The sequence below is a fragment of the Microcaecilia unicolor genome, chromosome 3 (genome assembly GCF_901765095.1).
Source record: "Microcaecilia unicolor chromosome 3, aMicUni1.1, whole genome shotgun sequence".
In the NCBI taxonomy this organism is placed as follows: Eukaryota; Metazoa; Chordata; class Amphibia; order Gymnophiona; family Siphonopidae; genus Microcaecilia; species Microcaecilia unicolor.
In genome coordinates, this window is record NC_044033.1 from 246,974,473 (window position 1) to 246,997,273 (window position 22,801).

Here is a 22,801-nt window from a genome sequence, read left to right on the forward strand (position 1 = left end):
GTCCAATGTTCCCATATGGCTTATTAAGGGAACATTGGACAATAATGAGGTTAGCAACCTCTTCCACTTTCTCTTCAAATGAGTTGTCTCCTTGGCAGGGCACATCCACCAACCTCTCCTGAACAGCCTGTTCCAGGTCAGAGACACGCAGCCATGAGAGTCTGCACATCCCCAAACCCGTTTCAGAGAGTCTGGATACAATATCAAAAGTGTTGTAAGCACCCCTGGCTAAATAATGCTGACACTCCATCTTCTTATTAGCCAACTAGAGAAGCTCGGCGACCTGCTCCACAGGGAGAGAATCTGCCAGATTAAGTGTACTATTAACTAGAGATTCCAAGTAAAGGCTCATCATGTACAGCTGGTAGGACTAGATGCGGGCAACGAGCATTGAGGCATGAAAAGCTTTCCTCCCAAACGAGCCTAAGATTCTGGTCTTTCGCCCCGGGGGCACCGAGGCATGAGACTGAGAACTCTTAGCTTGTTTGAGTGCAGATTTGACTACCAAAGAGTGGTGAGGCAACTGGGCCCTCTCGAATCCAGGAGCCTTCTGGATATGATACTGTGTATCCATCTTCTTGGATGCTACCTGCACTGAGAGGGGGAGATTCCCAGTTCCTCACCAGCACATCCTTATGGATAGGGTGCAATGGTACAGTGACCCCTTCTTTAGGAGAAGACTTATAGCCCAAGTCAGACAACATATCTGCCCTGAACTTCTCTTTCGTCTCCAACTTAAATGGGATATCTCCCTGACAAAACTAGTAAAAGAGGCACCTCTGGAGGAGATTTTCATCTTTGTTGAGGAGGTGAGGGATCAGATGGAATTCCATTTGACTCCTCCAACAAGAAGTAATGTGGATCCTCATAAAAATACCCATGAGCGGTTCCAGTAGACTCCTCTTTCTCTTGAGAATCAGGAGACTGAGTGTGCACCAGCCTCGGCCTAGTGGAACGATGTCCACCCACAGAGCAGCATCGAGGTGCAGCCCATCTCTCAGACTGGGGAAGCTTCCTCCCTCGATGTCAGAGGTGGTACTGCCTGCTCAGGCCTCAGCTCCAACATCCTGCAAGGTGCTTGTGTTGATGTTCTTGGCACCGGCATTGGTGGAGCCTCAGAGAGGGCCTGGGGCTATTCTGCTGAGGGTACAAGCACCCTCAATGCCCCCTGCAGAAACTGCACCATCTCCTCTTGGAGCATGTTCCGGAACCGCTCATTGAAGGTTGGCATCGGCAAAGGCATGGGACCCGGGTTGGAGAACACTTCCATAGAGCACTCCTCTCAATGCCGGTGCTTCTAAGGAATCATAAGAGTCCAATGCCCTGGCGTTCCTGGCACTATGTGTCGAGGAGGACTGATACTTAAGTTTTTTGGGCTTCTCCTGATGCATAGAGCCTTGATCCCACGGTGCCAAGGATGCCGCCGAATCCAAGCATCGCCCCGGTGTCTGGTCTGATGTTGACCGGTCCCAGGATCTGCTAATAACACTCGGTGTCAACCCACTCAATGCCGGTGCACTCCCAGTGGTTACCAGTGTCGAAGCAAACATGGAAGTTGATTCCACTGGTGCCAAAGATGATGGTCTGGCCTTCGAAGAGCCAAAAAGCTTTTCCTGTTGAGCCAATTGCACTCTATGTGTCCTGGCCTGCATATGGAGACAAACAGAAGGGTCATGATCTGGACCAAGGCACCTAAAGCACCAGTAGTGCAGGTCCGTGAGAGAAATGATGCATTTGGCACACTGCTTGAAGCAACTAGGAGCCTTCTGGAGCATCGAAAAAAGAATTTTGGCTAAATTAAACCGCTCAATCTTGAACAATTACAAAAGGGGATTGTGTTCAAATTGAGGTTGGGGCTGTGGCCTAATCATGCAGCCACTCACTAAAAAAAAGGAAACAACAAAAAAAGCCAAAAAACGAGACAAAAAATACGAGGAAGGGAAAATAGGAGAAATAAAAAAAGAAGATAATTACCCTTAGGGGAAGGCACTTGTGATAGCGAAAAAAGTTTTGAAAAGTGCAGTGTGAGGAGCACGTGAATGCATCCTCTCAGCTCTGCGTAAAAAAAGAGACTGAGAGACCTGCGTGTGAGCATTGAGTGGGAAGGCACGAGCGCATGCATGGTGGGACGCTGCTAGAACTTTCTCTAGTGCTAGCAAATCAGCTTCCACAGCGAGGCAGAGTTAGATGACATCACCTCGAATATTGTGTTCAATTCTGGTCGCCGTATCTCAAAAAAGATATAGTGGAATTAGAAAAGGTGCAGAGAAGGGCGATGAAAATGATAAAGGGAATGGGACAACTTCCCTATGAGGAAAGGCTAAAGCGGCTAGGGCTCTTACATGATAGAGGTCTATAAAATAATGAGTGGAGTTGAACAGGTAGATGTGAAGCATCTATTCACGCTTTCCAAAAATACTAGGGCTAGAGGGGATGCAATGAAGCTACAATGTAGTAAATTTAAAACGAATCGGAGAATTTTTTTCTTCACTCAACGTGTAATTAAACTCTGGAATTCATTGCCAGAGAATGTGGTAATGGCGGTTAGCTTAGCGGAGTTTTAAAAAGGTTTGGACGGCTTCCTAAAGGGAAAGTCGATAGACCGTTATTAAATGGACGGGGAAAATCCACTATTTCTGGGATAAGCAGTATAAAATGTTTTGTACTTTTTTGGGATCTTGCCAGGCAGTGGCGTAGGAAGGGAGGGCGGTGTGGCGGTCCGCCCCGGGTGCACGCCGCTAGGGGGGTGTCGGCTTCACTGGTTCCATGCTCCCTCTGCCCCGGAACAGGTTGTTCCGGGGCAGAGAGAGCAGGGAACCAGCGGAGCCGAAGCAGCTCCCAGCAACGTGCAGTCGGGGCGGATTGACCCTCTCGCCCATCCCTCGCCGCTTTATGCTGTAAGTACGTGCTCCAGGGGGAGGGTGCGCCGTGCTGCACCCGGGGGGGGGGGGGGCTGCGCAGCGGCAACCTGCCCCAGTTGTCAGCTGCCCTTGCTACGACACTGTTGCCAGGTATTTGTGATCTGGATTGGCCACTGTTGGAAACAGGATGCTGGGCTTGATGGACCTTTAGTCTTTCCCAGTATGGCAATACTTATGTACTTATGCACCCACATGTGGGAATAACACAACTGGAACGCATTGCCACTCAACCTAAAAGCGACCTATGAACTGACCAATTTCCGTAAACTACTAAAGACCCATCTCTTCGACAAGATATACCACAAAGACCAAAACATGTGAAACTCCCACATAGGTCCAGAAATGTTAATAATGCCTTCTGTTATATTACTATCATGTATTCCATTACCATTTAACTCAAAATCCTTCTGTAACACCAAATATCTACTCTTTTCTCTTTTCTACTATCCATGATGTATTGTAAACCACATTGAGCCTGCAAAGAGGTGGGATAATGTGGGATACAAATGCAACAAATAAATAAATAAACCTGCTATTCTCGGAGAAACAAAGAACAAAGAGAACAAAAATAGTACTTATTAAGAAAATACAGTGAATGGTTGGAATTCTGTCCAACAAAAAGAAAAACATGTGACATACAATTTTGCTTTGTTTTATTTGTATTTATTATCTTGGAACTGGGTTGCTTGCAGCCCTGGGAACTGGTGAGTCCCTCTAGCCGGAATAGCTGCCTGGGCCTGGCTATGTAGGCTATGTATCAGGGATACGCCTACGTCTATTGGTTCCTTCAGGAGAACCAGCTGGTCTTGCCTGTGACGTGCTGATGAGTTTCCCAGCCGTCTCCTCCCTGTTTAAAGTTCTTCACTGTGAAGAGGAGACGTCTGTGCCAGCCTGTTCCTGTTGTTTCTGGATAGTCCCGAGCGAGTGCTGTAGGACGCAAGAGAAGGCTCTGCTTGTGCACAGGTGAGGCTGGGATGGCACAAGGGAGGCCTGGATCGGGTGTCCTGTTTAGTGGGTGCAGTACACAGTTCCTTTTTTGAGCCTGCATTACACAAATTTTACACACAGGAAGCCGACCCCCTTGGGTTTTCAAGCGCATCACACGCTTTCTTTGCTGTTTCAGAAAATGATCTAACAGGAAGCTGAAAATCCTGAGTCCTGACAAAAAAAGCAATAACGAGAAAAGAGTGTGCACTAAAATAAAAAAAAGTGGAAAGCATAAAGTAAACAGAGCTCTGTATGAAAACTCTTTATTCACAGTAGACTGATTACCAAAATGCAGCCCACAGCCTCCATTATATGAAAATCTGCCATGCATATCCATTAGGGTATCCTGAAAATCCAACTGGCTTGTGATCCCTTAGGATTGGTTTGAGTCATAATTTGCATTATTAGTGAATAGGGCCCCATTAGAACTTCCATAACGTAGGAAACAGAACACAAATATGTTAAGAGGAAAGAGACCGCATGTTTTTTTTTTTTTTGTAGATGATTTTATTATTATTAGGATTTATGTACCGCCTTTTTGAAGGAATTTACTCAAGGTGGTGTACAGTAAGAAAAGATCAAACATGAGCAATAGGCAATTACAGCAGTAAAAAGTATTCAAATAACAATATAAAGTATGCATAGTACACTACTTAAATGTCAACACAATACGTAATAGAACATTATAACTGATAGTGAAAAGTAAAGCAAAATAACATATGAATAGCTAAGAAAGTAGGAAGAGTTAGAAAGTAAGGTGACTGATTCAAAGAAAGTTGCACATGAGGTCAGAGAGATGGTTAAATATTCTCCGAGGACAAGCAGGCTGATATTCTCACGTGTGGGTGATGTCACGTCGGCCCCCGGAGGATTTTAGTAAAAAAATAGCAGAAGTCTCTTCTGAAGCGTTCTACGCGTGAGGCGCCGGTACTGTGCATGCGCAAACATGATTTCCCGCCCTTCGCACGGTCACACTCCTCAGTTCTTTCTTTTCCCGCGTCTGAGGAGACACGGAGTTCTGTTATCAGCGCTTCACGTTTTCCAGGCCTTCGGAACGAAGTTCGTTTTTACCCTTTTTGGGTGTTCGTGTTAAAAAAAACCCAAAAAAACCTTTTAGTTCCTTTATTTCTTAGTTTTTTCGTTTTCTAAGTTTCCTTTCTTTTTTCGTTGCGGCCGTTCTTAGGTTGCTCGAGCGGGTATTTTCCCCTTTTTTTGTGTCTTTTTCTGACACAATCGCGTCCTTTGATTTTTCGGAGGTGATTTTCCCCGCGATGTCATCGAAGACGCCCAGCGGCTTCAAGCCATGCGCCCACTGCAACCGGACCATCTCTGGCACTGATCTGCACTCCTGGTGCCTTCAGTGCCTTGGGCCCGACCATCTTCAGGAAAGCTGTAAGTTGTGCCTAAAAATGAAAAAGCGCACTCAGCTTTCTCGAGAGGCCCAAAGAGAAAAGCTTTCTGGGTCCGGTACCGCAGCGGTACCGTCGACATCGAGGGCAGCATTGGCATCGGGAGACTGGGTACAGGCTGCCAAGAGACCGATGCACGCTGGAAGCAGTGATGCATCAAGCGGGTCTCCACCTCTATCGGTCCCGGCCCCGAGGAAGCGTGTGGATTCCATGTCTTCCTCACCGGTACCGAGGAGTCTCAATGACGGGTGTTGGGCGAAGGCCAAGAAGCAGCGTCATCGTTCTTCTTCTCGACACGGTACCGCGAGCTCTGGGTCGTCGAGGCATTCGGCACCCGAGAAGCGTCGATGCCTAGAGGATCACTCTCCCACTGTCATGGAGGTATCGATGCGCAGGTCATCTGGCAACCCGGTACCGGCTCCCCAGCCTCTGCAGATTCTGCCTCTGCAGCCCGCACCGACACCGCAGCCTTCCCCGACAGCTTCTGTAGATGAGCATATCAAGGCTATTTTTCCTGATTTTATGGAAGCGGTGCTGCACCATTTGCGTCTGGCACCGGAGGTACCGGTACCGACGGTGCCAGAGGCTCCTGTGGCACCTAGCCATTTGCCGGTGGTGAGGTCCCCTTCTCCGGTACTGCTTCCGGTATCAGGGTCGGTAGCCTCCCGGGTCGACTCTCCATTGCTGTCGGTGGAGGAAGCTTCACCGGAGTCACCTGGGGAGTCGACTTCTCGACACTGTCATCGAGGTCACCGCACCTCCATGTCGAGATGGGCTCGGATCCGAGCTGCTCTTTCTGAGTTGCTAGCCCCATCCGATGATGGCTCATGGAGTTTTCTCTGCCGAGGATTCTCTAGGTCTTCCATCTGATTCAACCCCTCACCTCAGAGGCAGCTCTCCCCTCCGGAGAGCTTGTCTTTTTCATCTTTTGTGCGGGAAATGTCTGAGGCCATTCCCTTCCCTGTGGAGACTGTGGATGAGCCCAGGGCCAAGATGCTCGAGGTCCTGGATTATCCATCTCCACCTAAGTCTTCTACCATAGCTCCTTTTCATGATACACTCATGGAAGTGCTGATGAGGAACTGGGAGAAGCCTCTTTCATGTCCAACTATTCCCAAAAAGGCTGAATCCCAGTATTGGATCCACGGGGAACCCAGTTTCGTCCGGCCTTAGTTGCCTCATGATTCTGCGGTGGTGGATTCCGCTCTCAGAATAGCCAAGAGTTCTAGGAACTCGCCTCAGCGCCCCCGGGGTGAGAACATAGAACCTTGGATTCTTTTGGGAGGAAGGCGTATCAGGCTGGTATGCTCGCATCCAAAATTCAATCGTACCAGCTCTTCACGAGTATTCATTTGCGGAACTCAGTGAGGCAGCTTGAGAGCTTGGTTGATGCACTCCCACTGGAGCAGGCTGAGCCTTTTCGTCAAGTGGTCAGGCAGCAGAAGGCGTGTCGCAAATTCCTGTCCAGGAATTCCTGCGACGTGACATCCAGATTTTCTGCTATGGATATAGTGATGCGCAGACTCTCATGGCTGCGTGCCTCTAACCTGGAGGAACGAACTCAGCAGAAGATTGCAGATATCCCTTGCTGGGGGGATCATCTTTTTGGTGAGAAGGTCGAGGAGTTGATTGATCATCTCTATCAGCGTGAGAACGCTATGGACTCTCTGTCCCGCCGAGCGCCTTCTGCATCCACTTCCTCATCTAGGAAGTTTTTTAAAGGGAAGAGGAGTGCACCCTATGCCTCTAGAGACCGTAAGTACACTCCTGCTTCTCGACAGCCGGTTCAGGCTCTGCCACAGCACGCTCGTTCTCGTCAACAGCATGCGCCAAAACGGGCCCTTGCTGCTCCCCAGCAAAAACCAGGGACGGGTTTTTGACTGGCTCCAGTTGAGCATAGCCACTGTAAACGTGTCCATGCTGGGCAATCTGCCTGTCGGGGGGAGGTTAAAATTTTTTCACCAAAGGTGGCCTTTCATAATCTCTGACCGGTGGGTTCTTCAAATAGTCCAGTTAGGATACACCCTCAATCTGGAAACCAAGCCTCCAAATTGCCCACCGGGAGCTCAGTCTTTCTTCAGCTCCCAACACAAGCAGGTACTTGCAGAGGAATTCACCCTTCTCAGCGCCAATGCGGTCGAGCCCGTTCCACCAGGGCAGGAAGGGCTGGGGTTCTATTCCAGGTACTTTCTTGTGGAAAAGAAAACAGGGGGGATGCGTCCCATCCTAGACCTAAGGGGCCTGAACAAATATCTAGTTCGAGAAAAGTTCAGGATGCTTTCCCTGGGCACCCTTCCCATGATTCAGGAAAACGATTGGCTATGCTCTCTGGACTTAAAAGGATGCCTATACTCACATCTCGATACTTCCAGTCCACAGGCAGTATCTGTGGTTTCGGCTGGGAACGCAGCATTTTAAGTACTGTGTGCTGCCTTTTGGCTTGGCGTCTGCGCCCAGGGTATTTACCAAGTGCCTGGCAGTTGTTGCAGCGTCTCTACGCAGACTGGGAATGCATGTGTTCCCTTATCTCGACGATTGGCTAGTGAAGAGCACCTCTCAGGAAGAAGCTTTACAGTCCATGCGGATGACTATTCAAGTGCTGGAGCTACTAGGGTTTGTCATCAATTATCCAAAGTCCCATCTCCACCCGGTTCAAAAATTGGAATTCATAGGGGCTCTGTTGTGCACAAAGACAGCTTGTGCCTATCTTCCCGAGCCAAGAGCAGACAACCTTCTGTCTCTGGTCTCGAAAGTTCAAGCGTCTCAACAGATCACAGCCAGACCAATGCTTAAACTGAGAAATCAGAAGGCTTCACGTTAAGCATTGGTCTGGCTTTAACCCAAGTCCCTGATGAAAGATACGTTGAAACCTGCGGAGTTGGGCATTTCCAGGGGAAGCCAAATCTCGTTAAAGATAGCGGTGGACAAGAGTGAAGCAGCAACTTAAGTAACATATTTTGATTGAGCACCTTATCATGGGCTATAGCACATATAAATAAGAGTGACCCAATGAAAGAAATGCTAGACCACTAGGCATTTAAAACATACTGCCTTGAATAGTGGTTTTTTACTGAGGGCACTCTATAATAGAAGAGATAAGGAAAAGAAAAAATAAAAATTGGTATATTTAAATGCTAGTAGCCCTATTTATATATTTTGGCATGTTCAGTCTTGGCTTTACTAGTTTATGTTACCATTTATTTTCCAAAGACTGAGGGATTTAATTGTTGAATACATAGTAGATGATAGCAGATAAAGACTTGCTCAGTCTGCACAACAGTCACAATCTTTATTAAGTCATGATTAAAGCAACAATAAAAGTAATATAAAATACAAATACTTGTTCCTCATTTTTCTTTGCCATTTTTGGAACAGAAACCATAGAAGTCCATCCAGCACTGTCCTTATGACCCAACTACAGGAGGAGCTGTCAAAGCCCACTCCAGCACATCCTAATTTGGCTTGTCATACACGGGGACACAGATTGTAGAAGTCTGCCTGGCACTGGTCTTAGTTCCTCATAGCCAGAGTTGCTATCTAAGCATCAACACATCAACACCCATGAGATCATTTAAGTTTGTTATGATACAATCCTCTATTTAGGGATCCTCTGTGTTTATCCCATTCCTATTTGAATTCTGTTGCTGTTTTTGTCTCCACCATCCTCTCATCATCCACCCTCTCCATGAAAAGTATTCCCTGATGTGACTCCTAAGTCTACAGGCCTAGAACCTCAATTTATGTCCTCTAGTTTTACCGCTTCCCTGCCTCTGGAAAAGATTTGTTTGTATGTTTATACCTTAATATAACCAGACATGTGGGAGAATGAGGGCGTGTGGTTATACAGAGATTTGAAGCAGAGAATTCAATGGGAGGAGAAAAAGGCAATTCTAAACCTGTTACAGACCAGGCAATGGCCCATTCTTCCTAATTCAAGTCCTGTCAGTGTAGGGAAAGACTGGAGTGCTAGCGGTCATGTTTCATGGTTTTTTTTCCCCCCCCTCCCAGATGGCTGCACCACTCTATGGACAGGTCTGCCTTGTGACAGGTGCATCCCGTGGAATTGGGAAGGGAATAGCGCTGCAGCTTTCTGAAGCTGGGGCCACAGTCTACATCACAGGACGTAGGAAGGAAACCTTGGACCAGACAGCTCAGGAGGTAAAGCACTTTATCTTGTCTCTTGGTGTTTGAGCTTATTAATTCTTGGTCTTTCTCCTTCCTTCTCATCTGGTTCTCAGACTCACATTCACAAACCATAGTTTCATTCCTACCCATTAGAGTTTGTTTGTTTGTGTTTGTCTGTGCTGTGCGTGTCCCAGGCATTACCCCTCAGTCCCCCACTGGAGGATCTATGCCCAGTGCTCCTTCATCACTGAGAATCCTCTAAGTCTGTTTCAGATCATTACCTCACTTCTCCCACAGATCTGCTTATCCCAGTCATAACCTTTCACTCCCCCACTGCTGAGGACCTTCTATGCTGATTTCAGGCTTTACTCCTCCCTCCCCCACCATCGAGTATCCTCTGTGCTTATCCTAGGCTTTACCCTGCCTGCATTCCCCCACCACTGAAGATCCTCTGAGCTTATCCCAAGTTTTACCCCTCACGTTCCCACTGCTGAGGATCTTCTGTGCTTACCCCAAGCTTTACACCTTACTTTCCCACAGCTATGGATCTTCTAAGTTTATTCTAGGCTTTACCCTTCATTTTCCCCACCACTGAGGATCCTCTACAATTATCCCAGGTTTTACTCTTCACTCCCCCGCTGCTGAGGTTCCTCTGTGCTTATCCCAGGCTTTACCCTTTACTTCCCTAAAGCTAAGGATCTTATGTGTTTATCCTATGCCTTACCCCTCACTGTCCTACCACTGTGGATCCTCTATACTTGATCGAGTCTCTTGAGATGATAATATCCATGTGCATATCAGCATTTCTGAGAAGATGTATTTCAAATATGGCTCATGACCACTGGGATTCTGTAGGGTGGGGGGTGGGGGGAGAGAAGCTCTACCTTCTGTGGGAAACTGACTTCCTTGTTTGGCTGTACAAATCCATTCACCCTTTAGACCCACTATGAAGGCCCCTGCCAATCACTGAATAAAAACATAATAACATCTAGCTCAGTATCCTGCTTCCAACAGTGGCCAATCCAGGTCACAAGTACCTGGCAGAAATCAAAATAGTAGCAACATTCTATAGTCTCCAATATTTAAACTCCATGGTCAGTCAGAAGGGATGGAGACCATTTTGCAAGTCCTCATTTGGAACTTACACCCCATAGCATAGCACTGTGGGATTTATAGTCTCTGATTCTACTTATTGAAATTCATGTAGCAGACTATTTCGGAATTGGTGGTAACACTCTCAACTGGATTAAGGGCTTTCTAACCACCAGAATATACCAAGTGAAATCAAGCACCAACATATTGTCACCCTGGAACCAGACTGATAGTCTGCAGGAGGGCGCCACAGACCCTGGGCACGGCCCTGTACCTGCCTTGGTCCTGTAATGAAGGTTTCTCCTGCGGCTGTGAAAAGAGGCACCTGCATCATTCCTACCTCCTTAACCTGTTGATATCAAATGACTGACTGAAGCTGGCTTGAATGGGGCAGGGTGGAGAAGGGTTGACTGTGTGATTGGGGGAATGAAGTGAATGACTGAATCTGGCTGGGAAGGAGGAGAGGGGATGGCTGGCTGGCTGAAGCTAGCTAATTGGGGGGGGGGGGGGGGGGGGATGACTGACTGATAAACTGAGTAAATAGAAGAGGGATTGCTGGCTGGGAAGTAGCTGATAAGCTGGTTGGTGGTGATGGGGGAGGGCTATTAGATTGTCAGCTCTTTGAGCAGGGACTGTCTTTCTTCTATGTTTGTGCAGCGCTGCGTATGCCTTGTAGCGCTATAAAAATGCTAAATAGTAGTAGTAGTAGGGCAGGGGTAGTTGAGTGGGTGGGGGTGGGGTGAGAGAGAACCTGGTGGGAGCAAGGAGGTAAGTTAGAGAGGGAGACTGGTGGGGGCAGGGATGTTGAGAGAGAGACTGGTGGGGATGAAGATAGGTTTGAGAGAGACTGGTAGGAATGAGGTGCATTGGGAAGGGGGGGGGGGGGTTGAGAGACAGTGAGACTCCTCAGACTTCCACTAGGGGTTGTCATACCATTACTGGTCCCCTGCCCCACTCATGGTCTCCAATGTGGCCCTCTGGCCAAAGGGTTTGCCCACCCATGTTTTATAAAATGAGGTTGGTGGACATAAGTATGTATCCTTTAGATAAGAGGACAGAGGCAAGAATGGATATTATAGAGACATTGATATATATTAAAGAAATGCATAATTCACAAGTAGCTCCCTTTTTTTCACTGAATAGGAAGTTTTTCAGTATGAGGTCATCATAGAAGGTTCAAAGATGGTAGACTCAGGGTAGGGTAGTGGATGATTGAAAGAGCCTCCCAATGGAGGTGGCAGATGTAAAGGTTGGTAACCTTGGGATAGGCACAAAGGATCCATTCTGAAGAAATAAAGGGAAGGCCATAGATCACCTGGTGTCTGTGTCATTGTGAACAAAGAAGACATAATAATCCTAATAAATAAAATGATAGCCCCAGTAGTCCTCAGCCCTCATCATACTGTATTCTTTTATGGTAGGTGCAGTCCCGTGGTGGGAAATGTATCCCTGTGGTATGTGATTCTACTAAAGATGAAGATATTAAGCTGCTGTTTGACAGAGTCCGGCGGGAACAGAAAGGGCGGCTGGATATTCTCGTGAACAATGCTTTTGCTGCAGTACAGGTAACCACATGCAAATTCTCCTACCTTCCTAGTACAGATGATACCTACATTGTCAAATGCTCATCTGGAAAATGGAAGACCGAGGCTATCACACTTAGCTATGAAAAGGGACATATACAGGAGCTGAGAGAAGGTTTATGGGGTAGAAGGGTAGATGGGACAGATGTTGATGAGATGGTGAGATTGACGGGGATTTGATAGAGGTAAAATTGTGGAGGGGGATGTGGTAACGGGAAAGACAGTGACTGAGATTAGGAGAATGAGGTTACACAATGGATGGGAACCAGGAATTGAGGAGGAAGATGAAGGTAGAGTACTGATAAGTAAAGGGATTAAGGATGATTATGAATGATGGAGATAGCAGGGATTAATAGAAATCAGGGATGAAACATGAATAGGAAGGGTCTGAGGGAAAAAGAGATAGGATCATGATAGAGATGAAGGATAGCTTGAGGAGTGGACAAGCAGCTTAGTGGTATGAGCAATGATCTGAGAACCAGGGAAGTCAGGGTTGAAATCCCAGTGATGTGATGTTGGATAAGTCACTTCACTGTCAATCAGCTCAGGCCAAAACAAAGATTGTAAGCCTTTTGGGCACAGAAGTATCTATTGCAGCTGAATGCAGCTTACGTCAAGCTCAAATTTGGAAAGGCTAGCAATCTCCAAGGGATAGTAGAGATTAGTAGTTTCTATGGATAGGCCATATGGTCCTTATCTGTAAATTCAGATCCATGGGATGCAAGTGTTTGAGGTACATAGGGATGGGGAATTTATAGCAAAAGACGTAGGGGAGGAAAGAAATGAAAAGGGACAGAAGAGAGCTTCAGTAGTCATAGAAGCGGGACACGCAACATCATATCTGTTTTCTATTCTCAACACAATGTTTCAACAGACAATTATAAAAAACCAGAAGAAACCGTTCTGGGAGTGTCCTCCATCCTACTGGGATGACGTCAACAACACAGGCCTAAGGTGAGCACAGACAAATGCTTATTGAATTTAAAAGAAGGGAGGATTTCTTAATGAGGGCTATGGTGAAAGAGAGTGTGTTAAGAGGTTCGGCAGTATGGGGGGAGGGGGCTGAGTGGGACCTATTAGGTTATGGAAGTAGAGGGAGGTAGGAGATCACAAGTGTTTGTACTTGTGTGTTGGGAAGCTGGTGGGAGGAAATCCCATGCAGGGAGACAAAAGGGGGAGAGAGGTGCTGAGTAGCTGAGATATGAGGCCCAGATGCACTAAACTTAACGAGCCTTTAACGAGCCATTAACGAGCAAGTAGTAAACCCTAGCATGCACCAAACGCCATTTCCCTATCACTGTAGCAGCTAATGAAAACGGAATGCAAATCATTATAATGAGCTGCAGTACCATTGCAAGGCTATTATAATGATATGCACTAACGTTTACCGATTCCCCTTACGGTGGAAACCCTAATGTGAGGTCTGCACCTCTCGTTAGGCAGGGGCTGCTGTGGGAAAGGGAAAAAAAAAGCTGCGCGTCTGTGCCTAACATTGACGTCCTTGAAGGACGTCCCTGACGAGCACTGCTTTCTTTTTTCCCTTCCGATGCACCCCCCACCCAAGGTCGCTGCCGCTCCCCCTCCCCCCTGCATTGAAAGAGCTTTCCGCAGCCCCGCTCCCCCCTCTCTTAAAATGACAGCTTCCCTGCCATCCTCTGCGCCACCGGACCCTCACAGCGCCTCTCACCCCCGTGTGAAGGCGCTGCACCGGCCGCAGCAGGCAACAGCTGATCGCTTGGCTTCAGGACTTCCCTTCTTTCCTCCTTGGCCTGCCCTGGTCTGACGTAAGTTACCTACGTAAGTTACTTACATCAGACGAGGGCGGGGCCACGGGGGTGCAGAGGATGGCGGGGAAGCTGTCATTTCAAGAGAGGGGGGAGCAGTGGCGGCGACCTCGGGGGGGGGGGCTGCAGAAAGCTCTTTTAATGCAGGGGGGAGCGGCAGTGGCGACCTTGGGCGGGGGGAGGGGGGGCGAAGGCCGTCCATAGGCATGTCGTTTTTTTATTTTTTGACGTCCTTGGCATGCGCAGAGCAGCCAGCATAACGCTTGGCTACTCTGCGCATACTCTACCGGCCGATTCTCCGACCATTTTACGAGGGATTAGAGAATGCAAGTGAGCTGCAACGAGCAGCTCATTTGCATTCCCTTTCTTTGATGCATTGCCGTTGCCTACCGATTTGCTATGGAATTCGGTAGGGAACGGCTCTAACGACGACTTTAGTGCATCTGGCTCTGAGTCTTTGTCACCATGTTTTGTATTTCTGTTGGACGTGCTGCTGTCACTCACATTTTCTCTGCTTCTATTCTCCTAGAGGACACTACATCTGCTCAGTCTATGCTGCCCAGATGATGGTGCCAGCACAACGCGGTCTTATTGTTGTCATATCGTCCTTTGGTGGCCTCATGTACATCTCCAATGTCCCATACGGTGTTGGGAAGGAAGCGGTGAGAACACCATCCATATTTCTCTTGTCTATTATTCTTGACTTCTATTTAGCACAATTGCTTCTCATAATCCCACACAAGGTCTAGCTTATAGCCAAAATATGCTTAACAGTAGCACTGAAACAGAACTGATTAATATTCACTACAACTATCCTTGAAACCAAACCCAATGGCCTTTTTCACTCTTCCTCCTTCTGAGTTCCAGCATCTCTTCAAAGTCACAGTACACATTGATCTTGCCTTCTCTCTTTTGCATTGGCTTATTCATTGATGTGGGCTGGATGGGTCAGTGCCCTTTTCATATTCTCATGATCTTTTTCTAGTGTGACCGGCTGGCAGCAGACTGTGCCATCGAGCTGCGGAAACATGGAGTAGCTTATGTGTCGCTTTGGCCAGGTGCTGTCCTTACAGAGACTGTAGAGGAATACCTGACACAGATGGACCCCTCAGATCCACAGTCAAAGCAGGTAATACAGCAACATCAAACATATCCGTCTCTCTAATGGAGGAGAAACCTTCACAAATGCTTTTTGAAGGCCGGGGGGGGGGGGGGGGGGGGGGGGAGGGGAGGAGAGGTGGTGTGGACAGGGGGAAATGTTTACCAAACATCTCCACAGGGAAAATGTAACAATTTCCCTCCTCCAAACACTCTCTTTGGGATAGTCTGGTGAACATCAAGTGGGTACACAAATATATTTAATGGATTGGCTTGAGGGCAGAGCTGGGACTATCAGAGCTAGAAGGCTGGCTGGCATTTTTAACCACACTCTCAGTATACTCATTACAGTTAATAAAGCAGTTAATACAGTTATATATATTCCACACTGTGAAAGGTTTACTGTAACTTGGATATTCAAATAATTGGGACAATTGTTTTAGAGAGAAACTACTTACACCACTTGCATATGCGAGGGAGTTTAGGCAAAAGAAAAACTAATAATTACACTCCTCAGTATTCTACTCTACAGCTGTTTCACCTTAAAGGGATATCTGGTGTTGAAAGGCTTTACCTTGGTGGTTATTCTGCTCCAGCTAGATTATATAGCATTTCTATTTCTTCTTCTTTTCCTCTTGCTGCTCCTCGCAGGCAGTGGTGGAAGAAAGGATCCTGGCTGTACCTGTGCTCCCTCGAAGCAGTCCAGCAGCTTTCTAAGTTCTGAGGCTAGTTTCCACTCCTTGCATTTCTAGGTCAGTGACTGTGCTAGTCAAAGACCTTCCTTTGAATAGTGAAAAAGGTGCTGCAGCTTGGAGGTTAAAAATTACAATAGCCCCCTTGCATGGGTGCTGAGGGAAATGGCTAGGGATGCTGAACCAAATCCTGATCACCTAGCATTTAGGTAGGATCCAAGAAAGAGACTTCTCTTTGAGCTGGGTATACCAACTAAGATTTTCCCTCCAAGGGATGAATCCTCTTCCTGTCAGTCAGGAAGATGGACAAAGCTCCCTGTTCTGGAAACTGTGGGGGTGAAAAAAGGTCACAACTCCCTTTTCCTTGTCATCAACAGCAGATGAATCCATTAACTGATGGGTTATATCCGCCTACCAGCAGGTGGAGATAGAGAACACTGAAAAACCACAGTGACCTTGGACGGCTAGCCCCCTCTGCCTTCAGTATATCTGTATCTCTCAGCAGGTGTGGACGTCGCTTGATCAGCTCCTGGATTTCTGCCTGGGGTGGCTCCTGTGCTTTGCCAGTAGAGCGGGGGTGTTGTGGCTGGTGGTGTTCACTTTGAAGGCATACTTGGTTTTGTTCCCTGTCCCTGCCTTACCCCATCCCCCTTCCTCCCGGAGTCCTCTGTTGCTGCCTGCCTCCAACTTTCCTCAAAGTGTAAAAAAAAAAAAAAAGGGCGCGCTTTTACAGCATTGCTGTTCTGAGGCTTTTGCCAGAGATTCTGGTTCAATGCAGCTTGACCGGAGCTCGTTGACTCGGTCTTCTGAGGTGAGAGTGGTGCCCAACTCCTCTGGGGAGGTTCCCGTGGACAGCGTTCTGTATGGGGTAAGTTTTGGTGCGAAGCTGCCATTTTATTTTTATATTTCCTTCCAGTTGGGCGATGGCTGCTGAAGGCGTTAAGTGCTGCTCCCGCTGTGGTAAACGCAGGTCAGCAGCGGGGCTTTGCAGTATGTGCTCCTTAGACGCTCGTGCTAGTACGGGCATGATGAGCGGTGATTCTTCCCGCTCGATGGAGCTGGCAGCGGGCGCCATTTTGGAAGCGCCGCATGACTCAACCCTCGCGGTTGCAGAGGAGTCTGAGTGCAGGGGGGTGCCTCGTTCTGAGGCTGCTAGAGGAGCTCCTTCCTCCGCTTCTTCTAATTCGGGGGCGGAGGGCCAGGGTGAGTTTTTCTCCCCTGAATTTGTGCTGTTGATGCATAAGGCCTTTATGTTAAAAAGGGCTTTGCCGGATGCGTCTGACACTACGTTGCAGACTGGATTCCCTCCAGGTTTTGATAGCCCAGTACTGGCTGCAGAGTTTCCTTCTTCCCCTGAGCGTTGGACTGACGCTAAACGTAGACGGGTAAATTCCTCGTCTGAGGGTGGCGCCTCTCCCTTTCCCCCCCTCTGGTCAGGTTGTGGGGAGTCTGAGGAGTCTGGCAGGCCCTCATGGACGGATGATCCAGATGAGGGTCCCTGTTTGCCACAGGATTTGGATGATCCTAAAGTGGTACGGATTTTCCACCGTGACGAGCTGCCAGCGCTCATTTCTGATACCTTGCAGACCCTTTCTATTGAAGATCCGGTCGCGGGCGATGCCTCCTCTGTTAATCCTAGGATGGCTAGTACTAAGAAGCCTTCTTGGGCTTTGCCGGTGCATGACTCCATCCAAGAGCTTATTTCTTTTCAATGGTCTGACCCTGATGGGCCTTTGAAGGTTGCCAGGGCTATGGGTCAGCTTTACCCTCTGAGTGAGGATCACTTGGCCCCTTTGGGGATGCCTAAAGTGGATGCGTTGGTCACAGCTGTGACTAAAAAGGCCACTCTCCCGGTGGAGGGAGGGGTCACTTTGAAAGATATGCAGGACCAGTGGCTAGAATCCGCGTTGAAGCGGTCCTTTGAAATCCCGGGCCTTTCCTTAAGGGCGGTGATTTGCAGTTCCTATGCAGCCCGTGCCTGCCTTTCCTGGTTACAGCAGGCGGGCGATATGCCCGAGGATGGTGCGGGTTCCCTCTCTGAGGTTGGCCCGCATATGGAGTCTGCCCTCTCTTTTTTGGCTGATGCCCTTTATGATCTGGTCAGAGCTTCGGCTAAGCAGATGTCTGTGGTGGTTGCTGCCCGCCGCCTTCTTTGGCTGCGGCATTGGGTGGCTGACATGGCCTCTAAGCAGAGGCTGGTGAGGTTACCTTTTCGGGGCCTTCTGTTATTTGGAGAGGGAGAAGATTTGTTAAAGACCTAGGGGACTCTGTCCCAGCGGTTACCTGAGGATAGGCCACGGCCTTCTTCCAAAAGCTCTGTTTGTTTTTCCCTCCTCTTCCAGGCCACGTTTCCGCGAAGCTCGCAGGTATCGCCCAGGGCGCTCTGCTGGGTTTTCTTAACGTGCCCGTTTTCAGCAGAGGAACTCCTTTCGCTCGGACAAACGTTCCACAGCGGCCGGTCCACGGCCAGAAGTTCAGGGGTGTCCTCCACAATGATGGGACGCTGGTCCACTCGTCGATTCCTGCAGTAGGGGGTCATCTTTCCCTCTTCATCGAGGAGTGGCCCAAGATTTCTTCGGATCAGTGAACCCTGGACCTGATCAGAGAAGGCTTCCGATTGGAATTCGGTGCCCTGGTGAGAGACGCTTTTATGGAGTCCCGATGCGGCACTGCCGTCAAACGGGTGGCGGTAGAGAAGACCTTGCAAGTCTTGCTGCAGCTTGGAGTGGTTCTGGTGCCTCCCGCCGAACGCGGCTGCGGCCGCTACTCTATTTATTTTGTGGTCCCTCGAAAAGGCGGGTCTTTCAGACCGATCCTTGACTTACGAAGAGTCAACGAGGCCCTAAGAGTGTGACACTTTCGCATGGAAACCCTGTGTTCCATCATTGCGGCGGTACAGCCAGGAGAGTTTCTCACGTCTCCGGATGTCAAGGAAGCGTACTTGTATATTCCCATCTGGCTGCCGCACCAGCGGTTTCTCCGGTTTGTGGTTTTGGGCCAACATTTCCAATTTCAGACTTTGCCTTTCGGCCTAGCCACAGCTCCCTGTACCTTTTCCAAGGTGATTGGTGGTGGTAGCTGCCTTTCTCAGGCGAGAGGGTGTCAGAGTTCACCCGTATCTCGATGACTGGCTCATCAGGGCGAATTCGGCAGACAGAGCCATCTCGCCAAGACCAGAGTTATAAAGGTTCTTCAGACTCTGGGCTGGGTGATCAATTTGCCCAAAAGTCACCTGACCCCCTCTCAGTCTCTCGAGTATTTGGGGGTCCGGTTTGACACGGCCTCGGGGTTCGGAGTTCGTCTTCCTCCCCGACCACAGGTGATGCAAGCTTCAGAATCAGGTCCGTCTGCTCCTGTGGATGCCTTGCACTCGAGCTTGGGATTTTGTTCGGCTCCTGGGGTCGATGACGGCCACCATGGAGGTGGTTCCCTGGGTGAGAGCTCACATGAGGCCGCTACAGATTGCTGTGCTCCAGCAATGGTCTCCAATTTCCCAGGAATACCAACGCAGACTAACGTGGCTCCCTGCGGCCCAGCACAGTATGGATTGGTGTCTCTCCGACAGGAGACTGCGACGGGGAATGCCGCTCGCGCTTCCTTCTTGGTGCCTGGTGATAACGGATGCCAGCTGGGGAGCTCATTGCCAAGGAAGCTATGCTCAGGGTCAGTGGACACCCGTAGAAGCGGGGTGGTCCATCAATTGCTTGGAACTGAGAGCGATATTCCAGACTCTTCTAGCCTTCCACAAGACTCCGGAGGGGCTGCCTGTCTGAGTTCTGTCAGACAACACAACAGTGGTGGCCTACGTCAATCGCCAGGGCGGCACTTAGTGCAGGGCCCTGGCTGTGGAGGCCGCTCAGATTTTCCAGTGGTGCCGAGCTCCATTTGCATCTGCTGTCCGCAGCTCACAAAGCAGGTCACAGCAACGTGTAAGCCGATTTCCTCAGCAGGCATCAAATTGACTCGGCGGAATGGGAACTTGCAGAAGAAGTTTTTCTTCAGATTTGTGCCAAATGGGGGACTCGTGGATTGGATCTAATGGTGTCAAGTGCAAACGCCAAAGTCTCTCGCTTTTTCAGCAGAAGGAGAGATCCTCGCTCGGCGGGGTTGGATGCACTGGCTCAACCTTAGCCCTCGGGCCTCCTTTATGTGTTCCCTCCTTGGCCCTTGATTGGGTGAGTCCTCCTGCGGATTTGTCTGCACCGAGGATTAGTGATTCTCATCGCTCTGGATTGGCCAAGGCGTCCGTGGAACGTGGATCTTCATCGGATGCTGGTGGAGGCTCCACTTCCTTTGCCTCTGGTGCCAAACCTGTTGGTTCAGGGTCCGGTGACTATGGCGGATCCCTTCCGATTTGGCCTTGGCTCTTGAGAGGGTGCAATTGAAAGACAAGGGCTACTCTAACAAGCTCATCTTCACTCTCTTGCAGGCCCGCAAGCGGTCTACCTCCGCAGCTTATGCTCAGATCTGGCGCAAGTTTGAGGCATGGTGTATTTCAAAGGCAGTCATACCTGCGTGGGCTACAGTCTCGTCGGTCCTGGATTTTTTGCAGGATGGCTTACAAAAAGGCCTGGCTTACAATTCCCTTTGGGTTCAAGTGGCAGCGTTGGCATGTTTCCGAGGGAAAGTCTCTGACTTGTCCCTTGCTGCTCATCTGGACATTGTCCGATTTCTCAGAGGGGCACTTCGGCTCCGTCCTCCTGTGCGGTCGCCGTGTCCGGCCTGGAACCTGGGGCTGGTGTTGAAGGCTCTTCAGTGTTCGCCTTTCGAGCCGCTTAAGCAAGCTTCTGAGAAGGATGTGACTCTCAAGACAGTCTTTTTGGTGGCCATGACATCGGCTAGACGCGTATCTGAGCTTCAGGCGCTTTCCTGTCGGGATCCTTTTCTACAGTTCTCGGAGTCTGGGGTAACGATACGTACAGTGCCTTCCTTCCTGCCTAAGGTGGTTTCAGCGTTTCACCTGAACCAGCCCATTTTTCTACTTTCCTTTTCTAGGGAGGACTTTGCGGATTCCTTTGGGCAATTGCGTCTTTTGGATGTATGAAGGGCGCTGTTGCAGTATCTACAGATGTCTAATGACTTCAGGACTTCTGATTACCTTTTTGTATTGTTGACAGGTCCTCGACGTGGGTGTTTGGCGTCTAGGGCCACTATAGCCCGTTGGCTCAGGGAAGTCATTGTTTCTGCGTATCTGATTTCAGGTCGGTCTCCGCCTGAAGCGTTTAAAGCGCATTCCACGAGAGTGAGTTCCTCCTCGTGGGCTGAAACGGGTGTCTTTTCTCTTCAAGAGATCTGTCGTGCGGCTACTTGGGCTTCTCAGCCCTCGTTTGTACGGCATTACAGACTGGATGTTGCTGCAAAGTAGGACGCGCATTTTGGAGTGCAAGTGCTTGCTCACAGAGTTGCCTGTTCCCACCCTGCTTAAGGAGTGCTTTTGTACATCCCATCAGTTAATGGATTAATCTGCTGTTGATGACAAGGAAGGAAAAATTAGGTTCTTACCTTGGTAATTTTCTTTTCTTTAGTCACAGCAGATGAATCCATGATCCCTCCCTGTCTGACTTTGTTTTTGTTGTTCAGATCCTTTATGCAGAGATTGTATCTCATCGGGAGGAGTTGAAGATCAGTTCTCAGGGTTTCTACATGCTGTTCTATTGCAGGAGGTTGAGAACGCCCCTCCTTTGTTTGGTTATTGGTTATTGCTCCGGTTCTGGGGCGTTTGTTCACTGTGAAGAAAGTTTACATTATTTTACCTTTCTTTCTCACTCTGCTTTGGAAGTTTCATATACTGAAGGCAGAAGGGGCTAGCCGTCCCAAGGTAAGAACCTAATTTTCCCATTCTGGTCACTGGTGCAGCAACTGAAGGTTCTAGCACTACTCAACAGGTGAACCTTAGTGAATGTGAGATCCCCCTAGAAAGTAGCCATCCACTGAAATTCCTCCATAGGGACGATTGTAAACTTTCCATATGAACACATTTAGGAATCTTCAGGCTATTGACCCTTCTACTCTGTCCTCCAGTGTTTCAAATCTCTTCTCTACCACTATGTTATCCAAGTCTGTCAATGAGGCTGTCTTTCCTATAATATTATTCTCTCCTCTGCTCTGGATACTCTCACTCCTCCTATTCCCTGTTGTGTAAAACATACCAAACCCCAGCCTTAGCTGACCTCTAGAATCCGCTACCTACGTTCCTGTGCCTTTGGCTGAAATCCTGTGCCCATGCTGACTTCATACATTTCAAATTCTTGTTGACCTCCTTCCAGTCTGCTTTTTACTTGCCAAACAGGACTATTACATCCAGTTGACAAATTCTCTTTGCTTAAACCCTCGACGTCTCTTTGCCACACTGAACTCTCTCCTCAAAGTGCCTTCACCTCCAACTGCCCCTTCACTTTCTCCCCAGACTCTGGCTGAGTACTTTCATGATGAGGTTCACAAGATTAAACTTGAATTCTCAACCAGGTCACCTCCACCTCTCCTTCTCTTAGTCCATTCTCTCAGCCCTCCAACCCCTGCCTGCTTTTCTGAAATCACTGAAGAGGAAACTACACATCTTTCCTCCTCGAAACTAACTACCTGTTCCTCTGATTCTATTCCCACCCATCTACTTAACACTATCTCTCCTACTGTCATCCCCTTTATCTGTCATATCCTCAACCTTTCACTTTCCACTGCCACTGTTCCTGATGCCTTCAAACATGCCGTAGTCACACCACTCCTTAAAAAACCTTTATTGGACCCTACCTGTCCTTCCAACTATCGCCCCATCTCCCTCCTCCCTTTCCTATCCAAGATACTTGAACGTGCTGTTCACCGTCGTTGCCTTGATTTTCTTTCATCTCAAGCTATTCTTGATCTACTTCAATCTGGCTTTCACCCCCTTCATTCAACCGAAACAGCGCTTGCTAAAGTCTCCAATGACCTGTTCCTGACCAGATCCAAAGGGCTCTATTCTATCCTCATCCTTCTTGATCTATCTGCTGCTTTTGACACTGTTGATCACAGCCTACTCCTTGATATGCTGTCCTCACTTGGATTTCAGGGCTCTGTTCTTTCCTGGTTTTCTTCTTATCTCTCCCAGCGTACTTTTATTTTTTATTTTATTTT

General features: G+C 48.6%; 1 protein-coding gene across 1 annotated transcript in view; it reads left to right on the forward strand.

Annotated features, from left to right (window-relative positions):
- Positions 1-3,758: 3,758 nt before the first annotated feature.
- DHRS1 (dehydrogenase/reductase 1) overlaps positions 3,759-22,801 on the forward strand; it is a 28,394-nt gene continuing 9,351 nt past the window's right edge. Inside the window, exons 1-6 of the mRNA XM_030197650.1 lie at positions 3,759-3,884; positions 9,326-9,475; positions 11,956-12,099; positions 12,992-13,071; positions 14,431-14,563; positions 14,887-15,030. Of these exons, the coding sequence (XP_030053510.1) occupies positions 9,326-9,475; positions 11,956-12,099; positions 12,992-13,071; positions 14,431-14,563; positions 14,887-15,030 (651 nt within the window). The 5' untranslated portion in view covers positions 3,759-3,884. The remainder of the gene's footprint in view (positions 3,885-9,325; positions 9,476-11,955; positions 12,100-12,991; positions 13,072-14,430; positions 14,564-14,886; positions 15,031-22,801) is intronic.